This window comes from Oncorhynchus masou, chromosome 17, assembly GCF_036934945.1.
Source record: "Oncorhynchus masou masou isolate Uvic2021 chromosome 17, UVic_Omas_1.1, whole genome shotgun sequence".
Lineage (NCBI taxonomy): Eukaryota > Metazoa > Chordata > Actinopteri > Salmoniformes > Salmonidae > Oncorhynchus > Oncorhynchus masou.
In genome coordinates, this window is record NC_088228.1 from 38,253,733 (window position 1) to 38,280,741 (window position 27,009).

General features: G+C 42.3%; 1 protein-coding gene across 1 annotated transcript in view; it reads right to left on the reverse strand.

Moving 5' to 3' along the window:
• Positions 1 to 7,796: 7,796 nt before the first annotated feature.
• LOC135559001 (uncharacterized) overlaps positions 7,797 to 27,009 on the reverse strand; it is a 29,138-nt gene continuing 9,925 nt past the window's right edge. The window contains exons 7-35 of the mRNA XM_064993290.1: positions 26,825 to 26,890; positions 26,602 to 26,697; positions 26,404 to 26,475; positions 25,952 to 26,020; positions 25,782 to 25,856; positions 23,830 to 23,898; positions 23,646 to 23,717; positions 23,439 to 23,495; positions 23,280 to 23,351; positions 22,975 to 23,043; positions 22,826 to 22,897; positions 22,670 to 22,738; positions 22,486 to 22,560; positions 21,797 to 21,868; positions 21,637 to 21,705; positions 21,488 to 21,556; positions 13,393 to 13,440; positions 13,215 to 13,304; positions 13,052 to 13,120; positions 12,895 to 12,966; positions 12,434 to 12,493; positions 12,220 to 12,294; positions 11,974 to 12,033; positions 11,781 to 11,843; positions 11,616 to 11,693; positions 11,475 to 11,514; positions 11,297 to 11,348; positions 10,764 to 11,178; positions 7,797 to 10,634 (exon numbers count right to left, since the gene is read on the reverse strand). Of these exons, the coding sequence (XP_064849362.1) occupies positions 8,742 to 10,634; positions 10,764 to 11,178; positions 11,297 to 11,348; positions 11,475 to 11,514; positions 11,616 to 11,693; positions 11,781 to 11,843; positions 11,974 to 12,033; positions 12,220 to 12,294; positions 12,434 to 12,493; positions 12,895 to 12,966; positions 13,052 to 13,120; positions 13,215 to 13,304; positions 13,393 to 13,440; positions 21,488 to 21,556; positions 21,637 to 21,705; positions 21,797 to 21,868; positions 22,486 to 22,560; positions 22,670 to 22,738; positions 22,826 to 22,897; positions 22,975 to 23,043; positions 23,280 to 23,351; positions 23,439 to 23,495; positions 23,646 to 23,717; positions 23,830 to 23,898; positions 25,782 to 25,856; positions 25,952 to 26,020; positions 26,404 to 26,475; positions 26,602 to 26,697; positions 26,825 to 26,890 (4,158 nt within the window). The 3' untranslated portion in view covers positions 7,797 to 8,741. The remainder of the gene's footprint in view (positions 10,635 to 10,763; positions 11,179 to 11,296; positions 11,349 to 11,474; positions 11,515 to 11,615; positions 11,694 to 11,780; positions 11,844 to 11,973; positions 12,034 to 12,219; positions 12,295 to 12,433; positions 12,494 to 12,894; positions 12,967 to 13,051; positions 13,121 to 13,214; positions 13,305 to 13,392; positions 13,441 to 21,487; positions 21,557 to 21,636; positions 21,706 to 21,796; positions 21,869 to 22,485; positions 22,561 to 22,669; positions 22,739 to 22,825; positions 22,898 to 22,974; positions 23,044 to 23,279; positions 23,352 to 23,438; positions 23,496 to 23,645; positions 23,718 to 23,829; positions 23,899 to 25,781; positions 25,857 to 25,951; positions 26,021 to 26,403; positions 26,476 to 26,601; positions 26,698 to 26,824; positions 26,891 to 27,009) is intronic.

Here is a 27,009-nt window from a genome sequence, read left to right on the forward strand (position 1 = left end):
TTAGTGCTTCTTTATTTCATTTAAACAGGTTTTCAGATGCACACCTAATTTATCAGGTATTATTGTGTTTGGGTGAAGATAGCACAACAATAAATAACTGGCATGTTCTGTGAATCACCAGAGGGCACCGTGTTTGGATATCAGATCACTTTAAACAGTCCCTTCTCATATCCTTTATCATGGTTCCACTTCAAGAACCTCTCAACCAGGCATGCAAACAGATGATGCGTTGGTGTTCATATAGGTAGTAGGTACACTAGGGCTGTCCCCATTGCGGAAGCCTAGACTAAAAGCCAATTTATGCTTGATCCGAAAATGTGGTCTGAGTCTCCATATGAAGTGGTGATTTTAGCATGTAAATCTTGGGGCAAGCTCCCCATATCATTTTTAAAATGCATATTTTTAGATGCCTGCCAGCAAAACCAATAAACAATGCATTAATTGCACTATATGGCAAAAGGTGCCCACAAACTGTTAATGCCTACATAAAGCTGTCCCAAGAGCAGAGCCTTCTTTTCAGCACCATGGAATGAATCCTTACCACTGCTATACCTGGCTATCAGCAGAGCTTTGTCTGGCAGTGAAACAGTTCATTCAGCCTCATTCACTGCCTTTAAAAAAAACCATGGCTGACTTAGTTAAACAAATGTTGTTTCTACTGACAATTGAGATGTACAAACTGCATACGGGAATGACGAGCGGATAAGAGGCAATCTGTAATTTCGATTAAGACCTTAATGAGTGAGCTAGGACGGATGTAGTCAATATAACTATTTGTTCAGGACTTCGGCCTGAATCCTGACATCAGCGATCTTCAGGTCGGAGCTCTAGAAAGAGGCCCGAGCTCCTGACTTATACACTCAACTTATTTTTCCAGTCGGTGCTGTGTTTTTTTTTTTCTTTCCGTAGTTCCCAGTTGCCTTGAACTCGCTCAAGTCTGAGATTTTGAGAGTTTCCAGTTGTTTTGGACGTGGCAGAAGTTATACTGGATTGACAGCATGGTCAATGTATTCAACCTTTCCTGGTCCATGGCATGTCAATGTTAATCCTTCTAAGTAGATTGTTGACTTGATTCATGATGATGACTCCTTGAGTGAGTGACAGACCACCGAGGCTATCACGGCGCAACTAGAGAACATACCACCCCCCACGCTTCATATTTTCCAGCTGGCTGCCCCACCAGCACAGAAAGCACTGTGCTTGGCCGAAACACTGGGGTTGCCTTACTCAAGGAAACAAAGTGTTTTAACTCAATTTATTTGTATACATTGTTTAAAAACGGACAAAATAACATGTAAAACAAACATTTAATTTTTTTTGCTAAACGGGTGGGACTCACCTGCTCTGAATGACGGTTGCCATTGTCCATATGGAAGGTGTGACAATTGTGGAGGCATACAAAGGCAAAATTGAGCTCTGTACCACACCGCTGTGCAAACTCCCAAATGTTAGAAGAATGAGTGCTCTGAATAGCTCCGCATTGACATATTTGGTGACAGTAGGTGGGGGCGGTACATCTTGTATAATCAAACTCACTTCCTTGACAACTTCCTTCACAACAGCTCTGTGCTGCTCCGCAAATCGCAATTAGTACAGTCTGAATACCTTGACTTCTGCAGAGGCCATATCACGGTAAATGTTGCATGGCCAATGCAGATGTCAGATTGACCATGCAGCACACAATGCACTTCTCTCTACAGAATTATCTCTCTCCCGCTAATTTGTGCACATTCATTGTTTCATAACTTCACTGTGAATTGTTTGCGTTTTGATTGTTGGGGTCTATTCCCTACTACCAGTAGTAGCCTACAGCCTACCAGGCAAGCTTCAATGCCATACAACTCTCCTTCCGTGGCCTCCAATTGCTCTTAAATACAAGTAAAACTAAATGCATGCTCTTCAACCGATCGCTGCCCGCCTGTCCAACATCACTACTCTGGACGGCTCTGACTTAGAATACGTGGACAACTACAAATACTTAGGTGTCTGGTTAGACTGTAAACTCTCCTTCCAGACCCATATCAAATATCTCCAATCCAAAGTTAAATCTAGAATTGGCTTCCTATTTCGCAACAAAGCATCCTTCACTCATGCTGCCAAACATACCCTTGTAAAACTGACCATCCTACCAATCCTCGACTTTGGCGATGTCATTTACAAAATAGCCTCCAATACCCTACTCAACAAATTGGATGCAGTCTATCACAGTGCAATCCGTTTTGTCACCAAAGCCCCATATACTACCCACCATTGCGACCTGTACGCTCTCGTTGGCTGGCCCTCGCTTCATACTCGTCGCCAAACCCACTGGCTCCATGTCATCTACTAGGTAAAGTCCCCCCTTATCTCAGCTCGCTGGTCACCATAGCATCTCCCACCTGTAGCACACGCTCCAGCAGGTATATCCCTCTAGTCACCCCCAAAACCAATTATTTCTTTGGCCGCCTCTCCTTCCAGTTCTCTGCTGCCAATGACTGGAACGAACTACAAAAATCTCTGAAACTGGAAACACTTATCTCCCTCACTAGCTTTAAGCACCAACTGTCAGAGCAGCTCACAGATTACTGCACCTGTACATAGCCCACCTATATTTTAGCCCAAACAACTACCTCTTTCCCTACTGTATTTAATTTATTTATTTTGCTCCTTTGCACCCCATTATTTGTATTCCTACTTTGCACATTCTTCCATTGCAAATCTACCATTCGTGTTTTACTTGCTATATTGCATTTACTTTGCCACCATGGCCTTTTTTTGCCTTTACCTCCCTTATCTCACCTCATTTGCTCACATCGTATATAGACTTGTTTTATACTGTATTATTGACTGTATGTTTGTTTTACAACGACACAGAGTTACACATGGAGTATGTGTCGAACTGCTTTGCTTTATCCTGGCCAGGTCGCAATTGTAAATGAGAACTTGTTCTCAACTTGCCTACCTGGTTAAATAAAGGTGAAATAAAATAAATAAACATCTACCGTTAATTCCTATAATTCCAAATCTACATTGTTTGGTTATGAACATTTCTGTTAATACATTAAATATATTAGTATTCCAGTCTTATCATTCTCAATGTCGGAGTGGACACATTGCAGACGGCACAACCTATGCCTCACTTGTGAGAAACACGTTTTGGTTTATTTCATTGCATTGTCAATTTAGTCATTGTCTTTTGTTTGGAGCGCTCCTATCAATGTTGAGTAAGGACGCACACCTGATTACGCAGAGAAGTAGGCCTATCGCCTACCAGGCCTGCACGCAAATGTAGGCATATACAGTCCCTTCCTGAAGTATTCAGACCTCTTCACTTTTTCCACATTTTAAGTTACAGCCTTATTCTAAAAATTATTACATTGTTTTCCCCCCTCAATCTACACACATTACCCTATAATGGCAAGGCATAAACCGTTTTGCAGAATTTGTTGCTAATTTATTACAAATTCAACTATCACATTTACATAAGTATTCAGACCCCTTGACTCAGTACTTTGTTGAAGCAGATTCGGCAGCAATTACAGCCTCGAATCTTCTTGGGTATGACACCACAAGCTTGGCACACCTGTATTTGGGGAGATTATCCGATTATTCTCTGCAGATTCTCTCAAGCTCTGCCAGGTTGGATGGGGAGTGTTACTGCACAGCTATTTTCAGGTCTGTCCAGAGATGTTCGATCGGGTTCAAGTCCGGGCTCTGGCTGGGCCACTCCAAGGACATTCAGAGACTTGTCCCGAAGCCACTCCTGCGTTGTCTTGGCTGTGTGCTTAGGGTCGTTGACGTATTGGAAGAGAACCTTCGCCCCCCCCCCAGTCTGAGGTACTGAGCGCTCTGGAGTAGATTTTCATCAAGAGTCTCTGTACGTTGCTCTGTTCATCTTTCCTTGATCCTGAATAGTCTCCCAGTCCCTGCCACTGAAAAACATCCTCGCAGCATGATGCTGCCACCACCATGCTTCACCGTAGGAATGCTGACAGGTTTCCTCTAGACGTGACGCTTGGCATTCAGGCCAAAGAGTTCCATCTTGTTTCATCAAAGCAAAGAATCTTGTTGCTAATGTTCCGAGAATCTTTTGGTGCCTTTTGGCAAACTCCAAGTGGGCTGTCATGTGCCTTTTTACTGAGGAGTGGCTTCCGTTTGGCCACTCTACCATAAAGGCCTGATTGGTGGAATTCTGCAGAGATGGTTGTCCTTCTGGAAGGTTCTCCCATCTCCACAGATGGAGCTCTGTCAGTGACCATTGGGTTCTTGGTCACCTCCCTGACCAAGGCCCTTCTCCCCTGATTGCTCAGTTTGACTGGGCAGCTAACTCTAGGAAGAGTCTTGGTGGTTTCCAACTTCTTCCATTTAAGTATGATGGAAAACCTGTTTTCACTTTGTCATTATGGCGTATTGGGTGTAGATTGCTGAGGACATTTTGTTTTATTTAATCCATTTTAGAATAAGGCTGTAACATAATATAACGTGGAACAAGTCAATGGGTCTGAATAGTTTACATTAACACTGTAATTGTGCCCATCTGGGGATCTGATAGTATTACTGATTGGCTTAAGGCACCACCACTAATGAGCTGTGGAGCTTCTCAAAGTAATGTTTTCTTCACCTCAAACAGCAAGCAAACAGTGTGTTTTTTCAACCATTGAGTATGACTATTTATAGCTCTCTCCCTTTCGATAAAGGGAAAAAGGTCATGCTCTGATCCAGTGGAAACATAAAATAGGCCTACCTGATTACTTCTTATCAATGCTTATTTTTGACTAAAATAGGTTCCAGAACTAATTTTGGGTGCTGATACTGTTTATATTTATGTGCAGGTGCTTCACAATTATTTAGAGATAATATTCTATAAGAGGAACAGGAACTCAAACAGCAGAACATTTGAGGTGTCAGTACTCTGCTCTTGTGAGCTCCTGCCCATGTCAAGCACTGCTTCTTATCCCTTGTGCAAATAGCCTACACCTGTGTTTGACCTGAGTTCAATGGTGCAGGAAACCCAGAATATTTTATACATTTGTTGAGTTTCAGGCAGACCCAAGTTAATACTTGATACAATGTTTCAAGTTTGTTGCAGCCAATATGGTTTATATGATATATTTATATGATATTTATTTTCATCAGGATATTTTCTCCTTATGTAGGCTATTACATAGTTGACTGACAATAGAAGTTACTTTTTAGGTTTATCATTTTCATTTAGATTTGGATGGAATTTTGATGAATCACATCACACTGAGATATAAACGGCATTAGGCTGTTATACATTAAATTAAACTATTCCATGAAAATGTGCATATGAAAACCATAACTGGCACACAGATCGGTAGAAATTGTAAGATACATTTGAATTCCACATGAGAAAAGTTGCAGACTCTTCTTGTAGCCTATTACCGACAACTTTAGGAGAGTAATGGCATTATTTGCGAAAGCCGGGAGGAGAATGGTTGGTTAAGGTAAAGTTTTTTTCTTCTTCTGGTTATCTTGATCTCTGGCTCCCTCTTGAGTCATTTGTGTCTTATTTCACCAAACCGTAACTTTAAAGCATCAGACAAGCTCAATGCATATAGTTGATTGTACAAACATTTGGTCAAAAGAACAGACTATTTTCGATCGACCAAGATTAGTCCAGGACAGCCCTAGAAACAACAATGTCCCAGTGATGTGTATACCTCTCCGTTTAGGCTGGTTGAGTCCAGAGGATAGTGGTCACTAGATTGGGCTGGTGAACACAAATATACAACACGTCTCTGTATGTAAACTTGTGTGTGACCTGACAAAAGCTAAAGATGGGTTCCCCTTGAAGGCTGATAGAATTATGTCCTGTCCAGCTGGTCTGGAATTAGCTCAAGTGTCTGCCACTATAAAGATATAACACAGAGACAGACACACAACTGATAACTTAACTATACCCCATAATAATGTGTCATGACATCATTGTGTTGCCATGCACACAGTATTGTGATAATCACATTCCATGATAGGCAAAATTTTCACCAGATTCATTCTTTCGCTCTCTCTCCTCTCGCTCACTCACTCACATGCTAACACCTGCGAAATTGTGACTTGTCCAAATAACCAGTGGCAAAAAAAACAGAACTTCTCACTCACTCACACACAAAAAAAAGAATGGCTTCAACTTAACATGTTTAGGAAATATCATTCAGTGGGTTAACATTAGCCCTTTTGTTAACTCTATAGCTAGCTGGTTAGCTAGAAAAGCAAAGTTGCCCGTCTGGTCAGCAAACCAGACGGGCCACTTCGCAACTCCATGATTTACGATAAAGTTGAGTTTAGTGAGCGAGAGCTACCGAGGTAGCCACAATGGAGCTATTTAACACAACAGTAGAAAATGCAATGGAAACACATTGAATTTAAGATTTTTATTCCGTACATGAAAACGTAAGCAAAAAAAAGTACATTTCGTCTGCACTACGTCATCACGCACTGATTTTTATCCACAAGTCCATTTGGTAGAAACGCCACTGGTGGGCAAATGCCCATATTTTCTTTATACTGATTTTTGAATGAACATCTGTTGCCAATTGGTTGGAAACCAAGCTAGTGAGTGCATTCTGACATCACGTGCATAAAAAAAACTCGCTGGGGACCGTTAAAGATATTTGGAACTCACCCATGAAAAGGTTAATTCAACTGCTGAAATCCCTCTCACTTCCTGGTCAGTTTTCTTTCAACAGGATTTTCAGTAACCTACGTTCATTTTAAGCCATCCCTTTTAAATACTGTGTACCTTTTTTTAAATTCAAATTCTGTCAACAGACTGACTAGAATACATTGAGAATGGGTTCAGAATATAGAGATCAATAAAGAAAGCCATCTAAATAATATGCATATTCGTCTCCGTTTCAGCACCAACTGGTAGATTTAAAAATACTCTGATTATTTAAACACATTTTAGGGTTAAAGTATGTATGAATCATTAAAAAAAATAGGTTTGGAGAACATTTACGCACAGAATGCATTTATGAATAAACAATACACCCTGAAAGTTATCATATTCAATCCATGAAATATTTTAAGGTGGAGGAAAGTGCACAATTAGGAAAGAACAATAATTATATCTATCCTATTCCTCACTCATGGAACTGTCCAGTCGTCGTGAACCGTGTGCCAAGCTCCAGGTTTAACCTGCTACGTGTGGTCAGTTCCATAATGATTCAAATAGGCTACATGTCCCAAATTATTGCACAACATTAGCCTAATATGAACCACTAACGCTAGCGACCCTCGGGAACAACTCCACAAACGTGACAGGGGAAAGACACGTAAACGGAATGGAATGATGCAAAATGGAAGAAAACGAACATTAAAGTGACAGTAGTAAATGTATGTGGGTATTACTGGTGGTTGTTCCCAATAGTGGATCATATTTAACATGATACAATTTGTAAAATAAAACGTAGAAATGCCCGGGCATACCATTAAAACATTTGAAAGCGCATGCATCAAATCGTCAGGTTCAGCTCTACAGAAGCCTATAGCTTGGATCTCCAAATTTCATATACGCAAATTATGAGGGCGCACAATTAAAATTCAGAATAACGGTACAGCACTTTAGAGCCTACTTCACATTGGAAAAGGTGCCGCAATACATGTCATGTTGATATGATTTTCAGTTTTCTTCCATATGACTGGTTTCACGTTCTTCTCCAGGGATCATAACGATGAATGATCTAAAACAATTGCTATGTGTATTTGCAATCACTTTCTCCAAACGGGTTACTCACTTATATAGCTCTTATCAATGTATGTATTACAGTGCTGTTATATTATATATAATATATATATATAAACATAGATGCTTTTCCCACTTGAAATCGGCAGGTTCGTTCTAACCTTATTCATGATTTCCTTTGCATAAAGGTGGTGGAATTATGAGGGAATTAAGGCAAAATCAGAATATGGAGGATCTACAAACACACCTCTCCCACACCTCCATTTTATTAGATCTCCACCCCGAACAAATAGTGGGTGAATAGCATGCTTTTCTCTTGCTTAAGTTTAGGTCAGAATACGCATAGAGAGAAAAATGCATAAAAAAAGTAATTACGTTCCATTTATGTGCGCTTAATTCGGGTCAGAATCGGCCCAATGAGCAGCAGCCATTGCTCTATAAAGTGCTTTGAGTCAGTGCGACTCTTCCTATGGAGTTAATTGACATCTGTATGAATTGCTACCAGCTTTTGGACAGCGATTTGTTCATATAATGTTGGTTAACCGAGAACTAAAGTCGTCAGCATTTGGTCAGGTGCTCGATTAATTTCTAGGTCCACACATGTTAAGTGAAGAGGTGGAAGAGATGCTTGAATGAGGAGCGGAACAAGGAGCTCCACCATATTTGAAAGTTATGGCCGAATGTCCACTTCACTTCCGAAATTCTAAACATGCTAACACCTGCGAAATTGTGACTTGTTCAAATAACCAGTGACAAAAAAAACGGAACTTCTGCTGTTTGTTATTCCATACATCCCATTCCTTCCAGACAATTGTTGATGTATGTCTGTCCACGAGAAATTAATTTTCATACAACAATCTTTACAGTTAAAAAAAAAATCTCTTTGTCTTGAAAAATGTGTATAAAAAGGCACATTTGAGTTCCATTGCTCTATCAAATATTTAAAACACAATGACTGTCTTTGTCTCAATTTGTCCCCAAGTAAATAATATAAAACCAAACACTAGGTTAATCCCTTTTAAAATACTTCTTTAAGTACTCAGTTAATAATGCATCAGATGTAAAATTGGCAGATGGCTTTGGAGCGTGGATGAGCGCCTTGGCCACCATCTCTCCTTTTCCTTTCAACATCACCCTCCTTCCTGTCCCTTTCACTCTGATGAACCTCATCATCTTCCTTTCTGATGCCTCCCTCCCTACCACTTTCAAATTTTCTTTGCATTTTCTCAATCTTACTCCCACACTTTTCCTCAGCTCTATCCCTCTTACACCCCAACTCCCTGTCTTTGTTTTCCCTCCTGGACATTCTCTCCATCACTCCATCCTCCTTAGAGGTCCCTTTAGCTGTCCCTCTCCCAACCCCACTCGTTCTTTTCACCTCAGATTCCTCTTTTGTCTTCCCCCTCTCTGAGTCTCCCTTTAAGTCAACACTGTGCTTATCTTTACTTCCCCTACCCATCTCTGCTCTCCAGTTCCTAACCCCCCTCTCTACCCCACCCCTTTCAGTCTTACTCGTTCTCTCCATCTCACCCGTTTCAGTTATGCCCCCACACTTCAGATCTTTACTGTGTCTTCTCCCTGGAGCAATCGCTGGTATTTCATCTCTACTGCCTCTCTCCCTCGGACTCCTCTCCGGGATTTGCTCATTGTCAGTCTTGCTGCTATGTCTGCTTGCGTTTCCTCTTTCTGAAGTTTCCCTCACCCTCATCTTAGTCTCCCATCCAGCTACTTTTTGTTCCTTCAATCTTTCACTCTTCCCCCTTTCAGACTCTACATTTTCATTTGAAATCCCTTTCTTTGTATCAGCCAGCTCATTTTTATTGCCTCTACCTCTTTGTTTTTCAGTCTCTCTTGCCTTTTCTTTACCCTCCTCATTTTTATTGCCTCTACCTCTTTGTTTTTCAGTCTCTCTTGCCTTTTCTTTACCCTCCTCATTTTTATTGCCTCTACCTCTTTGTTTTTCAGTCTCTCTTGCCCTTTCTTTACCCTCCTCATTTTTATTGCCTCTACCTCTTTGTTTTTCAGTCTCTCTTGCCTTTTCTTTACCCTCCTCATTTGTACTGCCTCTATCATTTCCTTTCTCTTTTTTGCCCTCAACATTTCCTTTTTCATTGGTGTTTCTACTCTCCATTCCTTTATCTTTCTTTTTCCCTTTCTCTGACCCTTTTTTATTCTGGACGCTGCTAGTATCACCTTTCACACTACCACTAGTGTCTCCCCTCTCAGTCGTCCTCTCTTTCTCCATCTCCACTTTCTCAGTCTCACCCAACTCAATTGTTTTACTTTTAGGTCTCGCCTTCTTTCCCTCCTCTTTATTACTATCCTTCTTTTTACTATTCTTCTCCTCCTTCATTTCCCTTTCCTCACTCTTAGCTGCCTCCTCCTTGCTTTTATTCCATTTATGTTCCTCCTGGACCTTCTTGTCCAACTTCTCCTCTAACTGGTCCAGCTCTTGCTCCAGCTGAGCGAGTTTAACTGGGTCTGACTCCAGGTCATCATCCACTTCCACCTCCACTTCCTCCTCCTCCTCGTACTCTTCCAGCTCGATCCCATCCATGGTTTTCTGCAGCTGGGTTTTCACCTTGTTCAGCTCCAGTAGCCCATCCTGCAGGTCCTTGCACATCTCACGGATCTCGGAGGCGAACTTTGTCTTGGCGCCCTTGCGCAGCTCATGGGAATCCTTGGCGAGGAAGAAGACGTCAAGTGCGAGGAAGAGAGCGGACATGACGCCCGTGGTAACGCTGATGGCCTTAACTGCTTTGGCGGCCCCCCCTGCCACGCCTAGAACCTGCACGGTGCTGATGAGCTTGTCTGTGTTGATCATCAGTTTCTTTCCGGCCCTCCCCCCCTCCTTCACCACGTGCTTAATGTTGTGGTTCAGAGCCTTCTTGGTTGCACTCTCAGTGTACTTTTCAAAGTTCCCCTCCTGCAGAGCTTCCATACCTTCCTGCAGACACACAGAGAGAAAGGGCACGTGAGGGACAGAGGGGGAGGAGTGTGTATGTGTATACAGGATGTGAATATGCATGCGTGTGCCCGTTAGTGAGTAAGCGAGAGAGAAAGAACAGTAACCCACCTGTACAAACTCCATACACTCCCTGATGTCCTTGAGCTCCTCCTGGTAGCCCTGAATCATCTTCTCCACTTTCTTACAGTCCATGTTGGAGTGCACTGTATCAGTGATGTTGGCCGTTGCCGAGGCAATGCTTCCAGCGGTCGCCACGGAGATGCCTACAGCGGTGACGATGATGGAGGCTCCGAAGGTGAAGGGGGCAAGGATGAGGCCGGTGATGGTGGCCACACTGCCACACACGCTGGCCACGCCACCCCCTACAGCAGCCGTCACCGTCCTCTTGTGGAACTGGTCGGCAGCGTCGGCCTGGGCCAGCAGCTCCAGGATACGGCCCTGCAGTGACGCTCCCCGCTGGTTGAAGAGACGCACAAACAGCCGAGCCGCCATGAACACACGGTCAGCCACCTGCTCCACCGCCCTGAGGGAGGGAAAGAGGGAGGGACAGAGGCATTTTAAAATGAACTTTCCATGTCAACAGAAGATGGACAATAACGTTTTGAATTTGAACGTAAGGCACAGAGAGATGAATGACTCACATATCTGCTTCATCCTCTTGGAAATGGGATGTTTCATTCCATTGCTCCCAACCTGGTAACCCACAACACAAGAGTCGTCACACTTCTCCAACACATACATTCACCAGCACATAAATATTCCCTCAGCCACTTAAATGCACGCACAGACATACAGAAATAGTTTGAGGTGGAAACACACCTTCGACTGATCTCCACCAGTCCAACAGGCCGTCGCTCTCCTGAAAAACAAACAACAATGAGAAAACATGTCCGAGTCATCTCCAAATCAGAGAGTGTGAATGAGTGACAGATACCGAGAGACAGACAGACACACAGATACCTCTTCAGACTCCAAAAGGTTGACTCCATCAGTGGGGTATGCTGCCATCTCCACAGGCTGGATCTCCACTGTGCTCTCCTGGAACAGACAGACACACATCAGACCACTGGACACAGGCAACATATAAAGCACCAGTGTACATGATACACATGTTCTATAGCTGACCTGCAGTGGGGCCAGCCCTTGCAGCTCCACAGCCTCCTCAATGATAGGCTCCTTATCAGAGTCCTGAGGGAGAAATCAGAAAACCACAGCATGTATTTTACTACGACTGTATTACAAACTATTTTACATAGAGGGGCATTAAGTGATGGACTGAGTTGGAGGGGTTGAGGAACGCAAGAAGAAATAGCAATACCCGAGCAGCAGTACGTTTTGGAATCCTCGGGAGAGTTCTTTTCACTTGGAATGACACAACCTGAGAAGCAAATTTGATTTAATATTCAACATGAAAATAACAAAATCATTCATAGTACATAACAAAAGTATGGCCTCAAAACCAACTGGGACCAGACAAGTAATTATATTGAGTAGCGACGTGAGTGAAATCTCTGAAATCATAGGTCAATCATGGGTCAATTCACCTAAATAACTGATCACTCACCCGTCTCTTCTTCTTGATTGTCCTCCGGCGCTTCAGCTGACTACCTCTCAAAGGTGGCTCTGTGTCTATACTGTCCTAATAGAGAGAGAAAGATAGGACGTGTAAACATGACATGTTGTGTACATTGTTTACTGTTCTGGGTGTAAACTGCATAGTAACATGTATCAGTTGCTAATGCTACATGCTAATGCTCAGGTTACATGACTGTAATTACCTGTTGCTCGAAAGGTTTTGGAGTTCTCCTGAAGAGTCCTGCAAACCCTCCTTTTTTCTCCTGTGTCAATAATACATACTCAGTAAACATACAAGGCACATTGGTGGGTTAACAAAGTGATGATAAAGTTAGGTGTAGGTCAAATAATACATACTCAGTAAACATACAAGGCACATTGGTGGGTTAACAAAGTGATGATAAAGTTAGGTGTAGGTCAAATAATACATACTCAGTAAACATACAAGGCACATTGGTGGGTTAACAAAGTGATAATAAAGTTAGGTGTAGGTCAAATAATACATACTCAGTAAACATACAAGGCACATTGGTGGGTTAACAAAGTGATGATAAAGTTAGGTGTAGGTCAAATAATACATACTCAGTAAACATACAAGGCACATTGGTGGGTTAACAAAGTGATGATAAAGTTAGGTGTAGGTAAAATAAGGTGCAAGACTCACTTTGCTGGTGGTTGGAGTGTCGGAAAAACTACCATTGCTGACTGAGAGTTCTCTTTGTGCAGAGAGATTTTCCTACATCAAAAATAGTCATTTTCTAAAACATAATTACATGAAATCAAATGTATTTATACATAAATGTAAGTATACAAAATCTTACCTTAATTGTGGTGAAGTCTGAGAGGCTGTCATTGCTGGCAGAGAGTTCCTTGTACTCAGTAAGAGGGTCCTGACATATTTAGAGCACAGGGTTACTATAAACATTTGTTTGATTGTACATTGATACTGTTGCAACGAACACCAGAGAGTGACAACTTTACTACCTTATCAACAGTGAAGCGTGGGGATGGCTTTGGCGATGGTCTTGGAGACCTTTTGAAAATCCCAGTGAGTCCCAAAATCCCTGTTTTTTCCTACATCAGATACAGAGGGAGTTAATAAACTAGCACGAACCGTCACTAGAAGTTCCAGACAAGAGACAACCCTTTCAGGGTAGATTACCTTGCTTTCTGAGAAGTTGTCATTACAGTCTGTTCCCAAATCTGAATCCTGAATTCAAAACAAAAGCACAGTAAGCCTTCAATGTGAATGAAGCAGCGATATCTTGAAGCAGAGTCCTCTTTCTCCCCTCTAATAACGAAATAAACCAGCTTTCTGCTGTGCAATGTCACATCCCTAACAATGTCACATCCCTATCAATGTCGCATTCCTATCAATGTCGCATCCCTATCAATGTCGCATCCCTATCAATGTCGCATCCCTATCAATGTCGCATCCCTATCAATGTCGCATCCCTATCAATGTCACATCCCTATCAATGTCGCATCCCTATCAATGTCGCATCCCTAACAATGTCGCATCCCTATCAATGTCGCATCCCTATCAATGTCGCATCCCTATCAATGTCGCATCCCTATCAATGTCACATCCCTATCAATGTCGCATCCCTAACAATGTCGCATCCCTATCAATGTCGCATCCCTATCAATGTCGCATCCCTATCAATGTCGCATCCCTATCAATGTCGCATCCCTATCAATGTCGCATCCCTATCAATGTCACATCCCTATCAATGTCGCATCCCTATCAATGTCACATCCCTATCAATGTCGCATCCCTATCAATGACGAGTAGGGTGGGCTGATTTCTGTTGTAGATTTTCTCATTTGAAAATAAATATATAAAGGTTGTTCTGGAAGTATTTTTAGGGGTTGATCATTAGGTGCATAAACATTGAGTGCTTTCCCCCCTCAATTTTGGCTTTCAAATGTGTTTTCTAAAACAAAGTGCATTCGGAAAGTATTCAGACCCCTTCACTTTTTCCACATTTTGTTACGTTAACAGTCTTATAAAATGTCTAAAATTGTTTTTTCCCCCCCTCATCAATCTACACATAATACACCATAATGACAAAGCAGAAACAGGTTTTTAGATTTTTTTAGCAAATGTGTGTATGTGTATATATATATATATATATATATATATATATATATATATATATATATATATATATATATATATATAAATGTATATATATAAATGTATATATATATATATATATATATATATATATAAATGTATCACATTTACTTAAGTATTCAGACCCTTTACTCTGTAGTTTGTTGAAGCACTTTTGGCAGCGATTACAGCCTTTTACAGCCTCGAGTCTTCTTCAATATGACACTACAAGCTATGGCACACCTGTATTTGTGGAGTTTCTCCCATTCTTCTCAGCAGATACTCTCAAGCTCTGTCCGGTTGGATGGGGAGCGTCGCTGCACAGCTATTTTCAGGTCTCTCCAGAGAAGTTTGATCGGGTTCCAGCCCGGCTCTGGCTGGGCCACCCAAGGACATTCAGAGACTTGTCCAGAAGCCACTCCTGCATCGTCTTGGCTGGGTGCTTAGGGTCGTTGTCCTGTTGGAAGGTGAACCTTCACCCCCAGTCTTAGGTCCTGAGCGCGCTGGAGAAGGTTTTCATCAAGGATCTCTCTGTACTTTGCTTCATTCATCTTTCCCTTGATCTTGACTGGCCAGGTGATGAACGGTGCCTGGTCTCCTCCAGACGTGACGCTTGGCATTCAGGCCCAACAATTCAATCTTGGTGCATTCGGAAACCCCTAAATCTGTTTTATTTGCAAATATTTCTAAAAACCTTTTCACGTTGTCATTATGGGGTATTGTGTGTAGATTGAGGATCTTTTTTTTCATCCATTTTAGAATATTGCTGTTAACTTAACAAAATGTGGAAAAAGCGAAGGGGTCTGAATACTTTCCGAATGCACTGTAAATAAGGAGGATAGGATGCTGCTGCTGGTCAGAGTCTGTCTGCCTTTGACTGGTGAGGGAACGGTGTTCTCGAGCCTACTGCCTGAGGTTCAGAGAAACAGGCCTTTTCTAATTATGTAGCCTACTAGAAACAAGTTGTTTCAAAGTTTAATACTACCAAAGTTGTCTTTGAACTCAACAAATTGAGCCCAATATGAACATTACCAATTATCACTAGCTTTGAGAAACTGTTCACACTAATGACTGTACTTCTTTATTTGTTACAGAGAAGCTATTGCTTCATTTCCCTTTCAAGCGTTACTCAACTTTTTTTCCCTTCAAAAAAATCATGGCCTCTGAGGACCGGGCCAAACCAAAAGCATAATAAAATTAGGAATTGAGTAGTACTGTGTAGTGTAAAGCCACAGAAAGCCAGTAGCTTTTGTGGGAAACTTATTTCCAATCCATCAAATTCATCATGGTATATTATTGAGGGGGTCAAATTGGCCTATCTGGCTATATCTATTCAGGCGAGTGCATTTATCTCCTGTATAGCATATTCATTATCTCTCAGTTTTTGTCCATTACAGCACCATCCCCATGTTCATCTTCCTCCGTGTGTTTGAATAAAGTTCCTGTATGTATTAACTCTTGAGCAACTTAATTACCCTCTAACCGGGGGCGGTGTCATCAATAAACCAGTAAAATACGTGGAGCCCGGTCGCTCTCTTTCAGCTCTCCCTACATTTTTTATGTTTGCGCCGCACCCAATCTGTTCGCTAGCTCACCCAACCTATGTTGATTGACAGTTTGCTGGTCCAGTCATTGGGCAGAGTGTGCGTTTCCCTATCCTTGTGCATGTTTTCTTGCAAGGCCGATGGTGCGGCTACTGTCTTTGGCTTCGTGGAGAGTAATCCAGAGACTCTGTGCCATAGAATGAATGACAAAACATGACAAAACCTGGCCAGATCATTTCAAGTCATCAGTCTCAAGTCAAAGTCGAGTCCCGAGTCCAAGTGAAGTCTCAAATGAATTTATTTTCAATCAATTCGAGCCTCAATTCATCAAATTTGTGACTCGAGTCAGACTCCACAACTCTGCCTACGTGTATCCTGCCCCGTGAGGGTTAATAACCAGGAAAATAACCTCTCACTCAATGTCAACAAAACAAAGGAGCTGATCGTGGACTTCAGGGAGCAGCAGAGGGAGCACTCCCCTATCCACAGACGGGACCGCAGTGGAGAAGGTGGAAAGCTTCAAGTTCCTCGGCGTACACATCAATAATGATCAGAAATGGTCCATCCACACAGACCGTGTGGTGAAGAAGGTGCAACAACACCTCTTCAACCTCAGGAGGCTGAGAATTTGGCTTGGCCCTTTTATCACCGCCTGGTACGGCAACCGCACCGCCCACAGCCGAAGGGCTCTCCAGAGGATGGTGTGGTCTGCCCATCGCATCACAGGGGGCAAACTAACTGCCCTCCAGGACATCTACAGCACCCGATGTCACAGGAAGGCCAAGAAGATCATCAAGAACATCAACCACGCAAGCCACGGCCTGTTTACCCCGCTGCAATCCAGAGGGCGAGGTCAATAAAAGGTGCCTCTTTGACATTGCTCAATCTAATATTTCTATATTTCTTAATTCCAATCTTTTACTTTTAGATTTGTGTGTATTGTTGTGAATTGTTAGATACTAGTGCACTGTTGGAGCTAGGAACACAAGCATTTCGCTACACCCGCAATAACATTAGCTAAATATGTGTATGTGACCAATACAATTTGATTTGATGAGAGGAAACAACGTGCTGGACCATGTGTACACAAACAAACTCAAGAGGGAGCCACTAACACAGAGAATAGTGAGGGCCTGGACAGAAGAGGCAGACTCAATGCTGCAGGAGTGTTTTGAGAATACTGATTGGAATATGTTCAAAGATTCATCCAACCAGAACTCATCCATCAACACTGACAAATATACATAGTCAGTCACAGGCTTCATTAGGTAATGTGTTGAGGATGTTGTACCCACAATAACAATCCGGACATACCCCAACAAAAAATCCTGGCCATGTCCTCAGAAGCCCCATTTATACCTGGTTCTAACATACGTCCTTTGTTCTGATCTTCTCCACATTTAGATTGTGCCCACATTTTTGGGCAAGTATAGATGACAAAAAGACTCATTGTGATCAGATCTTTCTAGAGGTAGTCAGACACGCATTCTATTTGGATATCTTAGAAGTGTAGGCAGGTCTGGACAGTGAAACTATTTAAATCATCATTATCCCGCCCTCTAAAATCATGGACAGGTGATGCCATTGACTTAAAGCATCAATGTCTTAAAATAAATATTATTTTGAAAGAATATCTGTCAAACAATTGGCATACAGGCAGGGACCAGGATATTTGGTCACAATAATGACACTGTGGACAGATAAAATACATATTTTACTGACGTGTAGATGCGATGTAGATCAGAATGTGGATAAGATGAGGACAAAGGCAGCATGTTAGCACCAGGTATAAATGAGGCTAGTGTGTTCGCTGATCAGACATCTTCAACCTGTCTTTGTCCCAGGCTGTAGTCCCCACTTGCTTCAAGGATACTATCATCATTCCAGCGACCAAGAAAACCAAGGACACATTGTAGGGCAGCATCCAAAGCGACTCTTCTTATCAACTGTATGCAATCATTTCCTGTGTTGTCTTAGGAATTCAGCATTCTCTGTATTATCTCTCCCAACCCTCCATTGTGTCACCTCTGAGATACAGACGTTACATCATGTAGGTCTGATATCTGATTGGAGGTGAACTTTACAGTAATTCTATTGGTCAACAACTCTGTTTTTGAATCTAAATAACTTAGATGCTTATAAAACGTTCTTTTTTTGTAAATCCTGAACTGCTATGGTGAGACTCACTATTTTTTCTCTCTCCACCCCATGGACTTTTGGGGCATGGCCGTTCAGGTTATGATTTCTCTCTCTCTCTCTGACCATGCTCAGAATAATGCCTTGCATAATGCTTGTTAATGTCTTGTAACTTAAGCTACAATACACTTGTATTTAGAATTCTGATCTCAGACGTTTCTTCATTGCGTATTGCTGTAACTCAACCATTGTCTCTTGCATATTGCTAATCTTTATGCAGTCAGATAAACATTTGAACAGGCCAATTGCTTAGTATTATCACGAGTCGCATGTGATGTATATATCATATACTATATATTCAAATATCAAATATTACCGCCCACTACAGTAAATGGTGGCCCAGGAGTCAGATAAACATTTTAATAGTATAATTGTGTAGTCATGTTATGAGTCGATTGTGAGGTATTTATAATATCATATATACACATGGGAAATATTACTGCCCACTACAACATGCCCAAATGACTGTTGCCCCGTCGCACTCACCCCTGTCACCATGAAGTGCTTTGAGATCAATGCCAACATGCCAGCCACACTGGATCCACTCTAATTTGCCTACCGCTCCAACAGAGCCACGGAAGATGACATTTCCATCGCCATTCACACAACCCTAACACATCTGGACAAGAGGAACACCTATGTGAGAATGCTGTTCATTGACTACAGTTCAGCATTCAACACTATTGTTCCGTCCAAGCTCAGAGCCCTGGTTCTGGACACCATCCTCTGCAACTGGATCCTCTACTTCCTGACAGGCAGACCACAGGCTGTGAGGATCGGCAACAACATATTCTTCACACTGACTCTTAACACAGGGGCCCCCTCAGGGGTGTGTCCTCAGCCCTTGTTTTTACACGACACCAACTCCACATCAAGTTCTGACGACACCACCGTTGTAGGCCTGATAACCAAAAACCATGAGTCAGTCTATAGGGAGGAGGTAGGTGAACTGGCATTGTGGTGCCAGGACAACAACCTCTCCCTCAATGTCAGCAAAACAAAGGAGTTGAAGCAGAGGAGGGGGAACACGCCCCGATCCACATCAACGGGACTGCAGTAGAGAGAGTCAGCAGTTTAAGATCCTCTGTGTCCACATCAGAGGACTTGACATGGATCAACAACATCACCACACTTGTCAAGGCGGCTGAATAAATTTGGCATGCCACCCCGGGTCCTCCCAAATAGTACCGCTGCACCATCGAGAGCGTCCTGACCGGTTGCATCACGGCCTGGTACTCCATCCACGACCGCAAGGCCCTACCACAAGGCCCTGTTGAAGACGGTCCAGTACATCACTGGGACTGTGCTCCCATCCATCCAGGACATCTACTTGAAATGGTGCCTGAGGAAGTCCCGCAGCCATGAGCTGTTCACTCACTTACCGTAGAGCAGACGGTATCGGAGCATGAGGTCTGGTACCAACAGGCTCAGAAACTGTTTCTATCTACAAGCCATCAGACTGTTGAATACTTCAAAATGACTGATCACCTGTACTGACTCTCCGCACACATGCACTCACTCACGCACACATATACATTCATGCTACACAGACATCACAACTGCTGCTACCAGACTCTTATTTACTATTGCTAATATTGCACAATTTAAACACTTTCCCCCCAATCCCCCGTTCCCCGATACATGTGTAAATATTGTACTATAAATTGTGCATCCCTGTATTATACATATGCTAAAATGTTTATTATGATCTACCGAGGCATTTACTTCATGTTCATAATCGTACATTTTATCATTTTTTATTGTTATAACCTTGTCGAGAAGGAACCTGCAAGTACCATGTGTATCCTATTTGGGGAGTTTCTCCCATTCTTCTCTGCAGAGCTCCCGAGTGGCGCAGCGTTCTAAGGCACTGCATCTCAGTGCTACAGGCGTCACTACAGACCTGATTCAATTGCAGGCTGTATCACAACCAGCCGCGATTGTGAGTCCCATAGAGCGGCGCACAACTGGCCCAGCGTCGTCCGGGGTAGGGCTTCGCCGGGGTAGGCCGTTCTTAACTGGCTTGCCTAGTTAAATAAAGGCTAAATAAATCAATAAAAAAAAATATCTCTCAAGCTCTGTCAGGTTGGATGGGGAGTGTTGCTGCACAGCTATTTTCAGGTCTCTCCAGAGATGTTCAATCACGTTCATATCCGGGCTCTGGCTGGGTCACTCAAGGGCATTCAGAGACTTGTCCCGAAGCCACTCCTGCTTTGTCTTGGCTGTGTGCTTAAGGTCGTTGTCCTGTTGGAAGGGGAACCCTCACAGCAGTCTGAGGTCCTGAGGCGCTGGAGCAGGTTTTCATCAAGGATCTCTCAGCACTTTGCTCCATTCACTTTTCCTTCAATCCTGACAAGTCTCCCAGTCCCTGCAACTGAAAAACATCCCCACAGCATGATGCTGCCACCACCATTCTTCACCGTAGGGATGGTGCCAGGTTTCCTCCAGACGTGACGCTTGGCATTTAGACCAAAGATTTCAATCTTGGTTTCATCAGACCAGATAATCTTGTTTTTCATGGTCTGAGATACCTTTGTGTATTTTTGGTAAACTCGAAGCGGGCTGTCATGTGCCTTTTACTGAGGAGTGGCTTCCGTCTGGATACTCTACCGTAAAGGCGTGATTGGTGGAGTGCTGCAGAGATGGTTGACCTTCTGGAAGGTTCTCCCATCTCCCATAGGAACTCTGTAGCTCTGTCTGAGTGACCATTGGGTTCTTGGTCACCTCCCTGACCAAGGTCTTTCTCCGCTGATTGCTCAGTTTGGCCGGTTGACCAGCTCTAGGAAGAGTCTTGGTGGTTCCAAATTTGATCCGTTTTTAAGAATGATGGAGGCTACTGTGTTCTTGAGGACCTTCAATTGCTGCATAAATGTTTTGGTAATCTTCCCCAAATCTGTGCCTCGACACAATCCTGTCTCGGAGCTCTACAGATAATTCCTTCGACCTCATGGCTTGGTTTTTGCTCTGACATGCACTGTCAACTGTGGGACCTTATATAGACAGGTGTGTTCCTTTCCAAATCATGTCGTCATTTGAATTTACCACAGGTGGACTCCAATCTAGTTGTAGAAACATCTCAAGGATGATCAATGGAAACAATGATGCCCCTGATCTCAATTTTGAGTCTCATAGCAAAGGGTCTGAATACTTATGTAAATAAGGTATTTCTGTTTTTTATTTTGAATACATTTGCAAAAATGTCACATGCCTGTTTTCGCTTTGTCATTACGGGGTATTGTGTGTAAATGGATGACGATTAATTTTTAAAGAATCTATTTTAGAATAAGGCTGTAACGTAACAAAATGTGGAAAAGGGGAAGGGGTCTGAATACTTTCCGAATGCACTGTATATACCATAGAGATTGAATAGAAATTATTCTTAGGACTAACATGTTTACCTCTTCTGGTTGCGAGGCTTCAGCTGTTTTAGGAGCCTTTTTGAACATTCCACTGAATATACCTTTACCCTGAAACACACAGATGCAGTTTAGAAAGAGCAACTGAAATCATGTCACCTGGAGATCAAGTTAGCGGAGTTCAGTCTCACCTTTGGGTTGCTGTTGTCAGAGAGACTGTCATTACTGGCTGAGAGCTCACTGTGTAATGACCGCTTGTCCTATGAGACAATCGAGTGTTACTGTGACACTCACCAAAAGTTATAAATATTACCGACTAGTCATGGTCAAATTAAGACCTAATGTAGTTACCTCTTCTGGTTGACAGCCTTCATCGGCAGGTTTAGGTGATTTTTGGAACATTCCACTGAATTTAGCTCTCTCCTGAAACACACAAGTGATAGTAGTAATATCCTGCTCCAGGTATCTGAACATCTATTCACCTCAATAGTGTTGCTGTCAGAGGCTGTCATTACATTATCAGGCCCTACACCCAAACAAGGGCACTGCGTTCATCCACCTCTGGCCTGCTCGCCTCCCTACCACTGAGGAAGTACAGTTCCCGCTCAGCCCAGTCAAAACTGTTTGCTGCTCTGGCCCCCCAATGGTGGAACAAACTCCCTCACGACGCCAGGACAGCGGAGTCAATCACCACCTTCCGGAGACACCTGAAACCCCACCTCTTCAAGGAATACCTAGGATAGGATAAAGTAATCCTTCTCACCCCCCCCCTTAAATGATCTAGATGCACTTTTGTAAAGTGGCTGTTCCACTGGATGTCAGAAGGTGAATTCACCAATTTGTAAGTCGCTCTGGATAAGAGCGTCTGCTAAATGACTTAAATGTAAATGTACTGGCTGAGAGCTCACTTGGTAATGGCCGCTTGTCCTATGAGGCAATTAAGTGTTACTAGAACAATTAACGACGGTTAATAATAATAGACTTAGAAATATCATTAGTCCACTGTCAAATTAAGAGCCAATATAGTCATCTCTAGATACCTCTTCTTGTTGAGAGCCTTCATCGGCAGGAATAGGAGATTTCTTGAACATTCCGCTGAATAAACTTCCTTTCTCCTGAAATACAAAAAGACAGTTTAGATTTTTTTTAGTTTTACTGTGTTGACATAATGTTATCTGGATACGTAGTATTGTCTGAAGATAATACTCCACCAAACCTCCTCACCCTGGTGTTGTTGGTATCAGAAAGGCTGTTGTTGCTGACTGAGAGCTCACTGCATGTTGCAAGATTGTCCTGGAACAGAACACAGTTCTGTAGTTTTAGAAAAGTAACAAACTCTTACAGGAAGTAACTGAAGCAAACAGACGTGTTTGATCTCACCTGCGCAGGTGTTTCATCTCCAGATGATTTGGGGGTCTTTTTAAGGATTCCACTGAATAGCCCCTTTTTTCCCTGATAGAAGAAGACAGTGTCATTTGAATTTCCATTTGAATAAGTGGTTTTCTCAAAATGCAGTAAGTCTGCCTCACCTTAGGGTTGCTGTTGTCAGCCAGACTGTCATTGCTGGATGAGAGCTCACCCTGTAATGACCCCTTGTCCTGAGACATGACGGGGAAGAGTTACTTAAACAACAGTGCTCCAATTTAAGATACCCCTTCTAGTTTAGTTCACTTGTTTTGTACACACATTGTTGTTTTGGACTCACAAGTGTGTTGTAATGTGAGCAGACGCCACTTACGTAACTAGCTACCAGTAGTGTGTACGCATAGAATATGCTGAACAAATAGAAAATGTAAGACTGGTCCAAGCCAAACACTTGACTTCGCTATATTACCTCAGGTTGAGAAGCATCAGCAGCAGGCTTGGGGGATTTTATGAACATTCCACTGAATATGCCTCCTTTCTCCTGGAACCCAATCGTTTACAATAAACAATGGAAGCTATTTGTGAAGAACACTTCAGCAGATGTGAAGAACTGTCAAACCTTACTCACTTTACTGTTGTTTTTAGAAAGACTGTCATTGCTGCCTGAATGTTCACCGTGTAATGCCTGATTGAGAAACAGATCAAGATATCTGTTCAGCCAGCGAGAATGCATAATAACATTTGCTATGGGGTACATTTTCTATACAAGTCAGCATATTTACAAGTAGGTCGGAAATAATATTTTGAGTCACGTGTTGATCTCCAGAACGCTCACCTCTGCAAGTGTGCCCTCTCGAGGAGCTTTGGGGGATTTTTTGAGGATTCCACTGAAAAGTCCTCCTTTTGCCTAATGGCATCAGAACATAATCAGGTTGTCAACTATTTCTATGATAATATCCGTAATACTTTAGTCATAACCCTCTTACTGAGCACATGAATAGTACTCAACTCTGCCTCACCTTAGGGTTGTTGTTGTCAGAGAGACTGTCATTGCTGGCTGAGAGCTCACTGTGTAGTGACTGCTGGTCCTGTATGACAATGACAGGCAACACAAAGAGGAAATGATGTTATGCTCTGAAGAAGGTGATCCATGCAGAAACGTAAGCCTATTGTTTGTTTGTCCGGGCAGATTTATACAAAAACTGAGTGATCATTTTTCTTTATTGTCCTGGATAGTCACCAGTTGAAGTGTCCTGGGGTAAGGAATGTTTTGGGGATTTTCAAGTCCTTCAGTTGAGCACCTGATTCCCTTTTTTGTTTAAGCTGGGCTGAAGAGAGTTTGGGTTTACTTTTTTTCATCAAATTATGTTACCTGCACAGTGACAATACGTGAACAAATGAATTCTTAATCTATTTGCTTGATATTAAATCAAATTTAATGGCAACATAAAATTGCCATTAAGAGTTTAAGTGTTGTGATTGCAGATTTGTCAAGAGAACAGAAATCTTATACATCATACAGTGCCTTGGGAAAGTATTCGGCCCCCTTGAACTTTGCGACCTTTTGCCATATTTCAGGCTTCAAACATAAAGATATAAAACTGTATTTTTTTGTGAAGAATCAACAACAAGTGGGACACAATCATGAAGTGGAACGACATTTATTGGATATTTTAAACTTTTTTAACAAATCAAAAACTGAAAAATTGGGCGTGCAAAATTATTCAGCCCCTTACTTTCAGTGCAGCAAACTCTCTCCAGAAGTTCAGTGAGGATCTCTGAATGATCCAATGTTGACCTAAATGACTAATGATGATAAATACAATCCACCTGTGTGTAATCAAGTCTCCGTATAAATGCACCTGCACTGTGATAGTCTCAGAGGTCCGTTAAAAGCGCAGAGAGCATCATGAAGAACAAGGAACACACCAGGCAGGTCCGAGATACTGTTGTGAAGAAGTTTAAAGCCGGATTTGGATACAAAAAGATTTCCCAAGCTTTAAACATCCCAAGGAGCACTGTGCAAGCGATAATATTGAAATGGAAGGAGTATCAGACCACTGCAAATCTACCAAGACCTGGCCGTCCCTCTAAACTTTCAGCTCATACAAGGAGAAGACTGATCAGAGATGCAGCCAAGAGGCCCATGATCATGATCATGATCTACAGCTGAGGTGGGAGACTCTGTCCATAGGAGAACAATCAGTCGTATATTGCACAAATCTGGCCTTTATGGAAGAGTCGCAAGAAGAAAGCCATTTCTTAAAGATATCCATAAAAAGTGTTGTTTAAAGTTTGCCACAAGCCACCTGGGAGACACACCAAACATGTGGAAGAAGACACACCATACCCACTGTCAAACATGGTGGTGGCAGCATCATGGTTTGGGCCTGCTTTTCTTCAGCAGGGACAGGGAAGATGGTTAAAATTGGTGGGAAGATGGATGGAGCCAAATACAGGACCATTCTGGAAGAAAACCTGATGGAGTCTGCAAAAGACCTGAGACTGGGACGGAGATTTGTCTTCCAACAAGAAAGAACTGAAAACTGCTGTTCACAAATGCTCTCCATCCAACCTCACTGAGCTCGAGCTGTTTTGCAAGGAGGAATGGGAAAAAATTTCAGTCTCTCGATGTGCAAAACTGATAGAGACATACCCCAAGCGACTTACAGCTGTAATCGCAGCAAAAGGAGGCGCTACAAAGTATTAATTAACTTAAAAGGGCTGAATAATTTGGCACGCCCAATTTTTCAGTTTTTGATTTGTTAAAAAAGTTTGAAATATCCAATAAATGTCGTTCCACTTCATGATTGTGTCCCACTTGTTGTTGATTCTTCACAAAAAAATACAGTTTTATATCTTTATGTTTGAAGCCTGAAATGTGGCAAAAGGTCGCAAAGTTCAAGGGGGCCGAATACTTTCGCAAGGCACTGTATTTACAACAGGTAAATAGTATACCATATTACTTTACCTCTTCTGTTTGAGGTGGTTCTTCCACAGGTTTGGGAGACTTCTTGAACATTCCACTGAAGATGCCTCCCTTCTCCTGAAACACACAGAGGGACCGTTTACACAGAACACCACCATGAAGTTATCAGCGGGATCAAATTAGCAGAGTTTAACTTCCTTAAACCAGCTTACTTTGATGTTGTTGTTGTCAGAGAGACTGTTGTTGCTGGCTAAAAGCTCACTGTGAACTGAGAGATTGTCCTGGAACAGAAAATTTGTATTCCAGTACAAAAAAAGATTAGTGGACAATTGGGCATCTACATATGCTACACACATGTGTAGGTGTCCCTTCTCCAGCAGTTGGGGGGGGGTTCTTTGGATTCCACTGAACAACCCCCCCCTTCTCCAGAACAATAGAGGAGATACATGAATACAGTTGGACTTATTTGCATATTTCAGGATGACAAAATAGCTTTCAGCTGTCTGCTCCTGTTTGTCATTGGGATCACTACTTACTGTACTGACTTAGGACCAATGAAAACAATGACACCTTGTAAGCGCTTCAAAATCATAGTTGTAGTAGAGCACCCAAACAGCAAAGTTAAATTACAGATAAACAAGAGTGGAAAATAAGAAAATGTTACCGTCAGTGAAGGAGAAGAGAGTTTGTCTTTAGTTGCTTTCTGGAACATTCCTCCCATCAGTCCTCCTTTGTCCTGAAAGAGTGATATATGTTGAAAATCGTCCACTATTTAATAACAAACTTTGTCTCTCATTGTTTCTCTAATGCAATCACATATGTTTAGTAGTCTATAGATATCGCTCTCCTCTCCCACACACACTTGTTTGGCCTGACTCAGCCTCTTCTTGGTGTTCTCAGAGGTCTGCTCCTTTTCTGGGGTGGGCTCTTCAGGCGTCTCATTATCTGACATGTAGCTCTGAGAGAGAAGAGAAACTATAAGATCAATCATAAGGAAAACATAGGTGATTGGTGTGCCAACTAACTGACAGGTGTTTCTGCATACACCACTACAAAGATAGTCAGACAATGCCCTGTCCACTCACTGTAAAGGTAGGGGTTGGCTCTTTTTGTAATTTCTGAAACATTCCACCAAGACCCCCAAATTTGTCCTAAAAAAGATATCCATGATAAAGAGAGGGAAGCATTTGTATTCAACCTTTATTTATACAGGATATTCTAATTGAGATCAAATGTATTTTATAAGAGAGACCTGTAGAAAACATGGTTT